The 14,442-nt window shown below is 37.8% G+C and overlaps 1 protein-coding gene across 1 annotated transcript in view; it reads right to left on the minus strand.

The window, feature by feature from the left end:
* Nucleotides 1-14,442, minus strand: part of rttn (rotatin) — a 55,560-nt gene that overhangs the window by 19,520 nt on the left and 21,598 nt on the right. The window contains exons 19-32 of the mRNA XM_042331662.1: nt 13,121-13,220; nt 12,369-12,457; nt 11,869-11,986; nt 11,141-11,237; nt 10,249-10,317; nt 9,832-10,026; nt 8,494-8,733; nt 7,014-7,158; nt 5,705-5,859; nt 5,291-5,510; nt 4,361-4,489; nt 2,529-2,639; nt 851-1,009; nt 303-377 (exon numbers count right to left, since the gene is read on the minus strand). Of these exons, the coding sequence (XP_042187596.1) occupies nt 303-377; nt 851-1,009; nt 2,529-2,639; nt 4,361-4,489; nt 5,291-5,510; nt 5,705-5,859; nt 7,014-7,158; nt 8,494-8,733; nt 9,832-10,026; nt 10,249-10,317; nt 11,141-11,237; nt 11,869-11,986; nt 12,369-12,457; nt 13,121-13,220 (1,902 nt within the window). The remainder of the gene's footprint in view (nt 1-302; nt 378-850; nt 1,010-2,528; nt 2,640-4,360; nt 4,490-5,290; nt 5,511-5,704; nt 5,860-7,013; nt 7,159-8,493; nt 8,734-9,831; nt 10,027-10,248; nt 10,318-11,140; nt 11,238-11,868; nt 11,987-12,368; nt 12,458-13,120; nt 13,221-14,442) is intronic.

Genomic DNA, 14,442 nt, shown 5'->3' on the forward strand with positions numbered 1-14,442 from the left:
CAGATGTATATGCACCCAACATAACTATAATGTAATGTCAGGTTTTGTAAAACAATTTAAAGAATGATTAGCAATTGTTTCAACATTGACTTCATCACTTAGAGGACACTGAACCCTTAATTAGATTACTACCTCTCAATCACTTCAAAGGACAAAAATTATGAATAATGAGTTATTGTTGAAAAAAAGTCCAAATTATAAATAAAAGGGCTCATTTCAAAGTTAGGTGGATATAATACTTATTGCATAATATTGTGAAAGCAAGAATATTTAACTAATTATATTACTTAGACCTTTCTCACCTGCCAGACATCCTTGGTTTCCTCCGTGTTAGCAGGCAAACAAATCATCAGTAAATTCTGGAGAATGGATGCTGCCTGAAGAAAAACAAATCATTGCTTTTTTCTGCATAAGTAGGTGCAAACAATACAGCAACATCACGCACCATAAAAATGTTTGTTAAAATTGTAATGCAGCAGCTTTTCAGTAACAATTAAAGACATTCAGATTTAATATTTTTAAAACAGAAATGATTTAGAACCATCTTCAAACTTTTTTTTTTACAAAATGTCAAAAATAATCCAGTTGAAATTATTTCATCAATTTAAAATGCAGTCAGAGATAGACTTTAAGGCAGGTTTTGAAAGCAGAGAAAGAGGGATCCAGTGAGCAGGGACAACCATCTGAGTGAAGACATTTTTGCCGTCACTCTCTGCATATTTAGCACGGCTTCCCTTACTAAACAATGGGTGACTTCTGAGTTAGCAGCAATTTGACAGGATTCTTATAATGGGTTCTATTGTACTTAAATTGTATGGTATCTCTTCCATTTTGCAGAAGTATTACTCACTTCTCTTCGAACCATACTGCATTCAGATTGGTCCAGAAGGATATTTAGCACTGTACCCCATAATCCTCCAGAAATGTTCTGGCAACTGGAAGCCAGAGCAGTGCACCCATTTTCAACCAATGTGAGAGCTGATCCAATACCCAAACTAGCAAAACGCACCTAAAACAATAAAGATAATAAAATTATGAATACTGTAATCCTTGCATTTATTACCTCTAATATTCTTAATATTGTAAAGCAACAAAGCACAGGTAGCTGTTGGCAAGTAGAGTGATTGTGTATTGTGGGTAAACATTCAGTCATCAATTTTTACACACGTTCTCACAAACAGTCATAAAATGAATGACAAATTTGTGGCCAGGACACTGGGAGAAACTCTGTTCTTTTTTCCAATAGTTCTGGGACCTTTACTTTTTCGATTTCAAATATTAAGCATCACTTCCTCAATAGTGCTATACATTTAGATCTACTCTGTGGATTTTCTGGAAAATAAGGTTAAGAGTATAAATAAAATTAACTCAGAACAAATAGAACTACATAAAGTCTTTTCTATACAATTAAAAAATCCATTAATAAGTCAGTAACTCTTCTACGATAACTTGATATGGAATACCTTTTAAACTGAGTGATATAGACAAACCATTCCAAGAAAAGTAACAGATTTGCAAAATGATCAGTAACTTTGGAGCCTCTTCTCCCTGTTTTAAAATACTCTTTGCCTCAGGCTCACAGGCCTGTACAAGATTCTGATAAAAGTGTACCCACCACCCCACCCAACTACTTTTCTATACAAAGGAACAAATTATCTATCCTAATGTAGTATTACAACAACAACTTGCACTTATATAGCGCCCTCCACGCACGGTAGTGTCTCAGAGCGTTTAACAGTGGAAGAGCCTGATTCCGAGCTGCGGGGAGATGGCTGCAAACACGGTCAGAGGAAAGTTTTCAGGCGCTATCTGATAGAGGGGACAAGGAGGAGGGATTGAGGGAGAGTGTTCCAGAGTTTTGGGGAGTAGTGGCTGGAAGCATGACCTCCGAAAGTGGGGCGGAGGATGTGAAGGACAAGCAGGAAGCCAGTGTCAGTCGAGCAGAGGCACCGACTGGTAGATTGGGGAATGAGGATATCAGAGAGGTAGGGAGGTGCCAGGGAGTGAATGGATTTGAACACAAGAGTGAGGATCTTGAAGTTGATCTGTTCAGTGATGGGGAGCCAGTGGAGCACGGCCAGAACTGGCGAGATGTGAGTACGGAGTTTGGTCCAGGTCAGCAAGCGGGCAGCAGAGTTTAGAATGAGCTGGATCTTGTGAATGGTAGAGCTGGGGAGACCGGTGAGGAGTGCGTTGGAGTAATCCAAGTGGGAGGTGCGCACTGGTTCGGTGAGTTTGAGGAGTTTAGATCCGCAGGAGTGAAGACGTTGACGGGAACCAAGGAGTATAGCTTCCGTCTTGTCCATATTCAGCTGCAGGAAGTTTACATTCATCCAGGCCTTGATGTCTGCCAGACAAGCTGACAGAACATCAGTGGACCTGGAGTTGGTACTAGAGGAGGCAAAGTAGACTTGTGTGTCATCCACATACATGTGGAAGTTTACCCTGTGTCTGCGTAACACAAAATTACACAAAACATACCATTATAAACCAATTTACCAAAAACACGAGCAATCAAATTTACTTACTTCAGGATCTCGATCGACCCAGAGAGGAATAAGCCATGCCAGACCAAGTCGTGATGGCATCTGCTCCTCATTATTTTGCTCATATGCCAATGACCAAAGAGATACCCACGTCTAAAACAGAAAGAGAGATTTAACTTTTTTTTAGGTTTTTAAGACCAAATGTTTACTAAAATTGTTGCCTTTGAAGACTATATAACGAGCAATGTTTTATTAAAAACCTGTGAACTGGTCAAAATGAATAACACTATGAAAAAGAGAAAATATTGTTTTGTATAGTAGATCTAGCACCAGAAATTTATACAATGCATTCATATAGTACCCATCCCAGAAGACAACGTCTCTGTGTGGGGTAGGGTCAGACATGGATGGAGGGGGGATGGGGGGAGAAAGAGGGGCAAGACAGTAAGTGAGAATGAGACATTATAAGACGTAAAAAAAAAAGGGAAGGAGTCATTGAGTGAGCAGTACATGGGAGCAAGATGAGGGAACAATTGTGAATGAATGTAATTGTTGTAGTTAAGAGAGCTAACATACAGAAGAGTGCTACATACAAGATACAAAGAATAAACCGAATGACTATCACACATGATGTGACTAGACCAACAGACAGTGTAAAAGAGGGAAGAGTGAATGTGAGAGAAGCGAGTGTCAGGTTCTATCCAGTTCCTTTCGATTTATTCCAATTGACACTTGCAGAGTATGTTGTGTTAACCTGCACAGTCCAGTATATATTTTACATCAGATCCTGCTTTGAGACATCCTCCTAATTGGAAAGGGACTCTTCCCATTCAGGTCCCCTTAACCCTGCAAGCCAAAGCCTTGACGGGTGGGCAATCCTAGTTGAACAAGCAGCAGGAAAGCTTGCTATACAGTGCTTTCAATTACAAGCTGTGAGGTTTTAGCTAGACTCCATCAGATCCAAAAGCACACTCCGGAGTCCCCGAACCTCGACTCTCACCAATCAGCACCTAATGCTCTCCAGAATTAGGTAAGCAGGAGACATCTCTCCAAGGAGAATGCATATTCCATTCTAATAAATCTCTGTGGAATATCCATGGGATGCATGGAATTGTATGTGATTTGGATACTCTTACACTCGTGGAGTCCTGTAGCTCAGTGGTTAGAGCACTCGCTTTGCAAGTGAGAGACCTGAGTTCAATTCCAGGCAGAGGGCGAAACCTTGGGCAAGTTTCCTTACTCCACACGCCTAATAATAATCCCTCCAAAAAACCATAAACAATAATTAAATTGGTCATTTTCAATCTACGACTGTTTGTGGGACATTGCTGTGCGCAATTGGCTGCCGCGTTCGCCCACAAATATACAGTCAATTCACTTTACAGTGTGTTCTGTGAAGCGCTTTGGGACGTCCTCCTGACGTGAAAAGCGCTATATCAAATGCAAGGATTATTATTATTATGCATGCATGGTGATGGTTGCAGCATTTGTCAGGTGGGCTGACCCCCACCCCACAAAAATAAACTGGTATGAAAGGCTCCATAGCAGAAAGTATTATTATTAATTAGAAATATTTTTGAATGCTATCAATCAACAGTAGCAAGCATGGAAAATGTTTGAATCAGCTCTACATATGCAATTATTTTAAAATGGTGTAAATTTTCCAACTAATTTAAAATTATTGTATAGATTTAATGTATTTTCACTGTGCATGTTATTTAATAGTTTCACATAATTCAGCGAACTGAAAGTACTCAAATCTTTCTAAGCACAATGTGTATAGACAAAACACTGGATAACAAATTTGTTGTACTGAAAAGTTTGTTGAAAATAATTATTCCTCAAATATGCAAAGTTACAGTTGACAGGCCTACCTCATCATTTGCCTGGGTCATCATCTCATGCGACAGTTGAAGCAAGCAAAGTACTGCACTTTTTGTAACACCTTTACCCATGTAAGACATAGCATTTCCTCCCCATTCCACATAAAAGGCTGAAATGACCTATTAATGATAAGAGGTGGATAATGGTTACCAAACTCCACATCAACCACTGCACAGGAGTTATCTGGATAGACAGTTGGAAAATATCTGTATAATCAAGAAGTAAGAGAATAAAGGATATAGAGAAAGGGCAATGAAATGGGATTAAAATATTTGTCATTATCCAATAAAATGTTAGAACTGGCCTACTGTGTCTTTGTGGCTTGCTTCATAGACTCAATCAAATGTTGACAGACTATGGTTAGATAAATGGTAGATGCAGTGTCATGCTAAAAATGTGAATTAATGCATTTCGGGAAAATAGGAAGCAGAATAATAGCTTAATTATATCTTGTGGAGTCCTGTAACTTAGTGGTTAGAGCACTCGCCTAGCAAGCAAAAGGACCTGAACAAAAAAATACAGTCAGTTCACTTTACAGTATATTCCATGAAGCGTTTTGAGATGTCTCAAAGACATAAGGCGCTATATCAAATGCAAGAATTATTATAGAATAAAACTCAATTAAAATGGAATTCTATAAATAGGGGTATAAACGATAACCCAAAGAGAAATTGCTAAACTTATATAAATCATTAAGACAACAGTTGGAATATTTTGTTCAGTTTTGGTCACTCCACTTGAGAGTGTGCAGAGGAGATTTACTCGGATGATTCCAGGGATGAGTGATTTGGTCTATGATCTATTTAAGGTTTAGAATGGTGCAGAGCATTGTGTACATGTAACAAGATATTTAATGCTAATTGTGAATCTATTTTAAAACAGATATTTTCATAAATTACTTCTGGCATTGTTGTTCATACCTCAAGCAGCCCAGTCAAATATTTCATACACAGGGAATAGGGTTCCAAAGCAGCAGAGTGCAAACTCCACCTGGGAAGAGCGGTGATGTGAACCATTCCTCGTAGTGTCCGCTCTAATGAAGGTAGACCATAGAAATGTGGTGCATCTGTTATTCGCAAACACTGCAGAAATTTAACTGCCAGCAGTGTCCTGAAAGGGCCAGCCAACAGCAAACACTTTCTGAAAGAAAAGCACAATACAAACCCAAGTGTGTATTTTAATCGGTTATGTACAGATCTGTGGTGAAACAGAAATAAGAATATTTTGATAGTTACCACCTAATAGCTTAGAAAACTAAAAAAATTTTAGAAAACACACTATAAAAACAAAGCTAATCACATACGATAAAACAATGTATAATTATCTTCTAGTACCTATCTGTAACAGAGGTGAGCGCTTGTAATACGATGTTAAAGAATTCAGTCAGCTCCTTTCGTAGTTTCTGTCTTAAAAGAGTTTGAATTTCATCCATTTCACCCTGCACAGGAGATTCAGCTGCCACAAAGAAGTTCAGCAGTGGGTTGGATTCCTATGTCAAAGACACCAGAACAGTAGTCACAAAACTCACCCAAATATACTCACCTGAATATAAAAAAGATATCTAATCCCAAAGCATACTTTTGCAGATAGCAAATTGCATTGTAGATTCAATAGTAATCCTTGCATTTGATATAGCATCTTATCATGTCTTGGAGACATCTCAAAGGACTTCATAAAATATTCTGTAAAGTGAATGGACTGTATATTTTGTGCGTGAAACACGGCAGCCAATTGCACACAGCAGTGTCCCACAAACAGTCGCGGATTGAGTGACCAGTTTATTACTATTTATTTTTGAAGGAATTATTACCCCCGGAAAACCGATCCGCCAATTGACTAACAACTGGGTTACTACTTAATGCTAAGTAAACAGAGACTGATTTACAACTTTCTTTTTTTAAAAATTGATTTTTGAACAGACACTGGAAAAAGGACAAGTCTAGAAAAGGCGATAGATGAATATAATTAAAGCAAAGATTAAAGAGCTCTTATGCTTTGGTGATTCTACACCTCCATTCTCACCCGTCTCCACTGGCTCTCCATTCTGCAGAAAATTGTGGTTAAAATTCTGGTCCTTATTTTAAAAGTCATCCGTGGACTTCCTCACTAGCTCTGCGAACTATTAACACCATACCGACCTGTCTGCTCCCTGTGCTCGGAGATCACTAGCCTGCTCCATGTGTCCCGCCTTGCCCATCATTGACGGTCGGGCCTTCAGCATTTCTGTCCCCATCCTCTGGAACTCCATCCCAGAATCCCTCCACCTAATTTGCCTCCTTACAGACCTGTCTCAAGACCACCTTCTTTGACCGTGCCTTCGGCCACCCTCCCACCCCCTACTCTCCCACCTCTCTTGCTTCCAACCCCCAGCTCGGGTGCAAATCGAGTGCAGCGCCTTGGTACATCCTTCCGATGCAAAAAATGCTATAGAAATGTAATTAATTTGTTGTTTGTTGTTGTTATTCCCATGCAGTGGTATTTAATATACTGTTAGTATTTTCTTGTGAATATACATAAGAGAAAACACATCTGTGATATTATCCAATAAAAGATCCAGATTTTCAATGCCCTTGAGTTGCCTTGTAGTTTCTTCATGATGCTAACATAACACAATATTTTTAACAACCTTAAATACTTTGTTACCTGTCTGAGCAGGAGTTCTAAAAGTGATGTCAGATCCTTTGAATCCACACCCTCTTTTTGGGCTAACAACAATTTCCTCAGGAAAGACACAACATCAGCCAGCAGCTTCTCATCTTCAGTACATGCTGGAAGAATTTGCAAAAACCTAAAACATATTTTATAAAGGTGTTCAAATATCAGAGTAGCACAAAAACATTCGATAAGCATATCTTTCCCGATTTATAAAATCAAATACTTTGAATATTAAGATTTTATTCAATGAAAATTGGATAGCTGATGTAGCCGCTGGTCAGCACTTCCAAGGTAGGTCGACTGGTCAGTCAGCAGATAATCCTCAAGCATTTCCAAGCCCTCTAACTTCACAGCATCCACAACAAGTCAGCGTAGGAAGCCTAAAACTATTTCCAGAGAGGAAGGAATGAATCACAATTCTATATACTGCAGGCCTGTGGTGTGACTACATTTTACCTGAACCACAGTATAAATGTAATGTTGAACGTGAAGATTTTAGTTAGGCCATAGATAGGAGTAATTTTTTAAATATAATTTTGGCACCTAATTATAGGAAAGCTATAAGAAGAATTGAAAAAGTACATTGTATATTTGCTAGGAAAAGGGGATTCAGTTATGAAGAGACAAAAGGTTATGCCTTTTTGACTGAAACTAAAAATATAAGAAGTCTTCAAGATCATGAAGGTTTCTGACAGGGTAAATAAGATTAGTTATACTGTGTGGTTAGTCAGTAATCAGAGCTTAAAATTAAGAATCACAAAAGGAACTAAAAAGGAGGTTAAAAAAGTCATCAAGAAAAGCTTCTGTGTCAGAAGGTTGTGGGTTCAAGCCCCAGGTTGGGACTTTGAGCTCAGATTGTACGCTATCATGCTAATGCAGTTCTAGGGAGGCACTGCATAGTTGCAGGTGGTATCCTTCAGATGAAACATTAAACTGAGGTCTTCGCTCCGTGTTTATGTGCAAGTCATGGCTCTATTCAAAAAGATAAGGGAGTTTCTCCCAGCATCCTGGCCTCAATCACCCAGATAAAATAGGTCATTCTGTTCATGGTTGTTTTGGGGACTTTGTCCACACTCAACAGTAAATCCTGTTAAGCGCTTTGAAACGTCTGAACAACATGCTATATCAAATGCAAGGATTATTATAAATTGTTGTTGAAGCAAAGTCATAAATGTATAGGAACTGTACACATGCTTGAAAAAGAGGACAATTAAAATATGGGGAGGAAGCAGCAAAGTCACATTGCAATAGATGACTTGTGGAGAAAAACACCAGTGCAGACCTGATGGTTCAAATGGTCTGTTTTAATGCTGTAACATTCTATGAATTTATATCATTGCTAAACTTGCTCTCAACAATTGTAATTTTTTTATTAAGATTTACACACTCAACAGCAGACCTCTTTCAATTTTTAAATAACAGCTTTTCTTAGTTATTTTGAACCACTCCGTTTTGAACTTTCACAAACCTGCCCAATGCTGTATGCCATTCAAGCTTCTGTAATACAGTTAAGCTGCTGTTTATTCCTTGCTTGAGAGCTAGTTTATCATTCAGCAAGTATAGTCTCATTCTGGAGAGAGCAGAGCTGACAGTGATGTGAGACACTGCCAAGGTGATGGAGGAGAGACAGTCCTGAAGACCACTGGCAACATTGGTGACTTTGAGCATCACACCATCAATAGGAGACAACTTTAGTTTCTCTACAAATCTACAAAGAAAACAAATGTAACAAATAGACGCGTCAGTGAAGTCTTTACACACTGCAACTAGAAACTTAACTATGGTATTTAGTATACAGTAAAACAGCACATGAAAAGCAATTCAGTTGAACTCTGAAACAGACAGCCAGTCACTAGACATTTTGGAATTTATAACAATGAAAATGTAAACTGTTTCTGGAAGCATTCATTTCTGAATTTCCTATCTTAATTCTCAATACCTGCTTCATTGCTTCCTTAATGAAAATATTAAGAATGTGGGGAGAATTATTCCAATGTCCACCAGAATGTTTATAGTTTAGAAGCAATATAGTGGCATATAAAAAACAAATAACTAGGCGTTAGGCATTAGGAGTTGGAGCAGTGGCATTACCAGATGAATGATTACAGTTGTTTAAAAGTATTGTGGGACAAAGTAACTATTATTATTACTTTACATTAAGATATTAAGTCACATTAAGTCTTGTCAGAGGACTGACTGAAGAATGAGTCCCTCCTCGTTTGTTGACTCGTTGAACCACTGAGTGATGTTAGACCAGGGACATGGTGGCTCGCTCTGCACCATTTAATCCACCAGTCTTAGATTAAATTCCTGCCTGTGCTGGCAACCCAATCTGCCACAGAACATCAATGAAAATGAGGTATGTTGAAGCAACGTGCTGGGGTCTCAAGGAGACCAGAGAAGTCAAGTTGGGACCAGGGAGGCGGGGGAGAGGGAAGCCTCAACAGCCATTGCGTATATAGGCATCCAGAACATGGGACAGCACTCATCCCATTACTGACACCTTAAAAACTTCTTAAAAGAGGCAGTTTGAAGGGTTACTAGGGGGTCCATATTCTGGGTCAAACCAGTGAGTTTAAACCAGTGGTTAAGGGTGCCAAATGAGGAAGAATTTTCCTAAACCCTGAACAATCTCAAATTTTAAGACAAAAATGTTGGACCATATTTGGGAAATTTCAGGCAGTTCATGGTCATTACCCTGAGAATGAGTTGATGTTTAGAGAAAGAAAGGGCAAGTAGAAATAATTGGATGGCTTTTTTAAAAAAAAAGTGGTTTACTGGTCACCATAAAATAGTGTATACTTACTCTGCTGATGTATAGGTTCTTAAACACTTCATCTGATCTAAGAGGTGGTCGATTCCATTATACCATGCAAGATTCCAGGCTATTTTTAACATGTCTGAAGCAGGTTTTGTAGTCAAATGATCCGAAGCAGATGGGACCACAGTGCAGTACGGACTTACTGCATGATGGACTGCAACTTTGATTGTCAAGTTATATCTTTTTGTTTAGAAAACAAAATCCAGTGAGTATATACTCTATAAACCAACAATGTGCACTTATATAGCATCTTTAATATTAGATAATGTATCAAAATGCTTTACAGAAACAAAGTGGGAGCTCGAGCAGCTCCCAAGTAATAAGATTCTTTATCAACTACAATTTTGTAACGTAAAGAATAATGTTATGGCATACTGATAACAAAAGTATACAATAGCTTACCTCCTCGCTACAGTAACAGGTAAACTGAATGGAGGAGGAGCAGTGGCATTACCAGATGAATGATCACACCTGTTTAAAAGTATTGTGGGACAAAGGAACTGTTTTATTATTTCGCATTAAGACAGAAGAATAGTTGGACGATATTTAACATTTCTTTCTTTACATGTAAAATGAACTTGAGGCTTATCCCACATAACATTTTAATTTCCATAAACACATTGCATATTTAGCTAAACAGCAACTTGTATCTTATGGCTCTTCACATTGGGTAATGCCTTTGAGAGCTTAATTTTCAACCCTTTCGCTGCCTGTTGGATACTCCTTTTAGAGTAAATTGACAATTAACAAAAGGGACAATAAGAAGTTCAGGAAATACAAAAGGACACTGGGAGTGGGACAAAGTGTGTGGTTTTGAGCGGTGGATGATTGAAAGTTTGGATCAACAAAATAAAGAAGCTATTAACATACTCAAGTAATATTACACTGCCAGCATGAACACCAGAAACTCAAACCGCATCTGATTTTATACATTTTCAGTGCTGGAGCAAGGTGTGCACAGAATGCCCTTAAATTCATAATTTATTTTGTGGATTGGGTTAAGATAAGAATCAACTCACCAAAGGGCCAAAAAAAATTGAACTAAAAGTCAAAACATCCTTCAATAATCATATTCACTTCATGGGATATTACTGTGGTTGCATTTTGGCTGCCAAGTTTCGCTACAAATACAGCCACTGCATTTACAGTAAAATCCTGTTTAGCATCTGGAGATGTTTCATGTGAAAAAAATGCAAGAATATACAAACCTCTTTAAAATAATGAGAAAAAGGTAAATATCCTACTTACTAAATACTTATATAATCTAGGAAATTGACAATATGCTTATTCTTACCAAAAATTTATTGTTGCAACTTCATCAAACAGCAGCAGGCTCAGCAATACTGCCGCCTCTATAAGGACACTTTTTTCCTTCTGCAGAATCAAAGAGACTACATAGCCAATAAAATAGTTACTATAAGTCTAAAACATACCACCCCTACTGCACCTTTATACTGATGGTACTTATAGTAAACTATTACTTACTGAAACATTAATGCAAAATCCTTTGACATTATATATTCAATAATATTTATATAACCTGTGCCAGTTGGTACTTAGAAGTGAATTATGTGGAGTAAAGGTGTTAAATGGGAAACAGAAGAGAATTGCAATTTATATACATGGTTTAGGGGTGGTAGGTTTAGTGGCTTCCTATGGTATGGATTTCTACTGCAGCATTCTCACTTCTGGTCAGGTTTGTGTGCTGAAGTTCCACATCAAAACATGAACTTATATCTAGGCTGTCGCTCTAAAGCCGATATGGGGAGTGCTGCATTGCCAGAACTACCATCTCTTTAGGTAGCATTTAAACCAATATAGCACAACATTCCCTCTTCTTCAAATCTAGTCTAAATGGAACACAATTGCTGCTTTTATATTTTTTGCCAACAGTTCGGTTCCTTATTCAGTTAAGCATGATCAATAACCCTCTACCATTGAACCACCCAAAAACAGTGCAGAGAACAGAGATTCTGGTTCAAGCTTCCTTTCCCAATCCCATTATAAATTTAGGAATCTCACCTCTGAAAAGTGCAAGTAGAAAAGGAGTTTCTTGAGCCAGGCTGTGGCGTAGGGTGGGGTCTGAGTAAACTAGTTTTCGTAAAATAGCAAGACATGGCAACACCAAGCACTGCATACTCTGGCCAAAAGAAAACATTTGTATTATACATATATTCACAAACTCACACAGCACACACACCACACTCATTTACCACATCCACACTAATTCTGCATGTACCATCATTTGCTAACTAATTTATCTTGAATTTCTCAAAATACATACAATTCTCAGATAAAGAATGAAAAGAAAGCTGTGGATGGAGTTTTGATCAGTTCTCCTCCTTTCCCCCTTCTCTCCCCTCTGGTTTGTAAATCCATAATCGGGTCAGTCGCAACTAGTGTTGAAATCTGGCTTTCCAGTTTACACCGCCGCGGAATTAAAAGGATTACACAATACTCTTGAAATTTACACTAACTACTCATATGCAATTGGGATGAAAAAAGTAAGTTTTAAACTGTACCTTTCCATTTCTGTGCACACTTTCATGTACAAATGAGATTATCTTTTCAATTATTCCATGATTTTTCAACACTCCATGCATTGTGTTATCTATATAAATAAGAATAAAAAGTGCAAGTTAAATAACTATTAACCAGCAATCAGGTTGCTTTCTGTATCAATCCAAAAAAGCAAAGGCTGGAAACGTTGAAAGGATGATGAAACTTTTGTCTACAAGTTTTGCAATTTTTCTCTACTTTTCTCTCCATTTGTACTAGTTCATTATTTTCATACTTTAAAGTCTTCCCATGTCACACACTATTGAGACTGGGCAGAAAACATCTGTTAACCGTCCAGTAAGCAGACTTCAGGCAGGGTTCACCATCATATTTAATCTTACTGCAATTCACAAGTCTCTATTAATGATTGCTAGAAAACTATTTACTGTTTTACTAAAACTGTTCTAGACCAGTCGACCATTCGGGAAACAAAGCTAATGTAAATCAACTATTTTTAATTGTCAGTTTCCTAATCTTATTGATTCATGGTATTGTTAATTCCCTTTGTTGGATTTCTCCTGACTGATTATTTGACCCTAGAATTCTGTTCTTTCAGTTATTCAATCTCTCCTATTAAATATTTTCTCTCCCCTTCACCATTATCCTCTCTCCTTTTCTTCTTCATAGTGATTCGCTCAAGGACGCTACCCTGCGTGAAGGGCAATATATAAATGCAATTTGTTGTTGTTAGTTCACTGGGTATGGAAACACTTGCCTTGCATCATAATGACAAGTTGCTCTGCTGCAGACTTCCGAAGAGCCAGATCAACAGTCTCAGATATTAGGATTTCGTACACTTTGAAAACATTGTCGCCCTGAGGGGGAAAAAGGGCAATAGAATGGTATTAGCATAATAGACAAGAGACATTATAATATATATAATATAAAACCTATTTGCAGGTATGTTTGATCCATTAGTTTTAACAATCATAGTTTTGCAAAGGAGGAAAGAAAGTTAAATGCAGGAGTGTAGTGGTAGTGGTCATGAGGGGTTGATATCTAAAAGCTGTAAATCATAATACAGTTTCACCCACAAAATACAGTCAATCCACTCTGTATTCTGTGAAGTGCTTTGAGATGTCTTAACATAATAAAACACTATATCAAATGCAAGGATTATATTATAAGCTCATTATAATGTAGTGGTTGAGACCTATAAAATCATGCTATCGCGAGGCACAATAGCCAGTTTCACTGAACGAGTGCAGCGAGCCAGTCCCTCCAGAAAAAATGTCCGACTTCCAGGGCATCATGGCTGAAAAAAGATTTTGAAGATATTCTAATTTTAGGATTACTATCGTTTGACTTACTAGGAACATGCAGATGAGGGAAATAAATGTGTGACAGGAGGTTGGAATTCAGATTCCTGGGAATTGGACCAGTTCTGGGACAGGGTAGAATTATAGAATTTTACATCACCCTATACTTAATACCGTAAAATCTTTCAAAGAATACGGGCCAGGCAGGATTTATTGCTACCATTAGTTCAAAAGTAAATAAATCCTGTAGAATTTTCTACTGCGATCTGTATTCAGTTCCACAATGGAGTGCCTTTTAAAAACGGAAACCAGTTCAAACAGACAGGAATAGTACTTGTGAACTTTCACAATACTCCTTTCACTTCTGCTTCAGATATGCAAAGTTGACAAATTTTACCCAGGGCCCAGAAGCATACAGCTCCACCTTGCTTAAACTAGTAAAAGTGTACTGTATTTTTCTCAGTATAATTGTATTACTGTTCACCTAGAGATTATATAGGGAGAGTGGAGTGATAACAATTCATATCATATGCATACCATATACCATTTTCTTTTAGGTTCAGTTTGGTAATGTTTTTATTTGTATGAAACTGACATACTTGTTGAGCAGTGAACAAAATATAGGTTGATCCCTTAAAAACGCACTTTACTATTGCGTGAGTTTGCTTATAAAGAGGATCTTCTATTGCACCCACTAACACAGTTGCTGGCATTTCTGCAAGTTGTGGAGAAAAGGTGCTCATTTTGACTTCATGCTACATTTCAAACTGAAAACACC

This window comes from Callorhinchus milii, unplaced genomic scaffold (genome assembly GCF_018977255.1).
Source record: "Callorhinchus milii isolate IMCB2004 unplaced genomic scaffold, IMCB_Cmil_1.0 Scaffold2, whole genome shotgun sequence".
Taxonomy (NCBI): Eukaryota; Metazoa; Chordata; class Chondrichthyes; order Chimaeriformes; family Callorhinchidae; genus Callorhinchus; species Callorhinchus milii.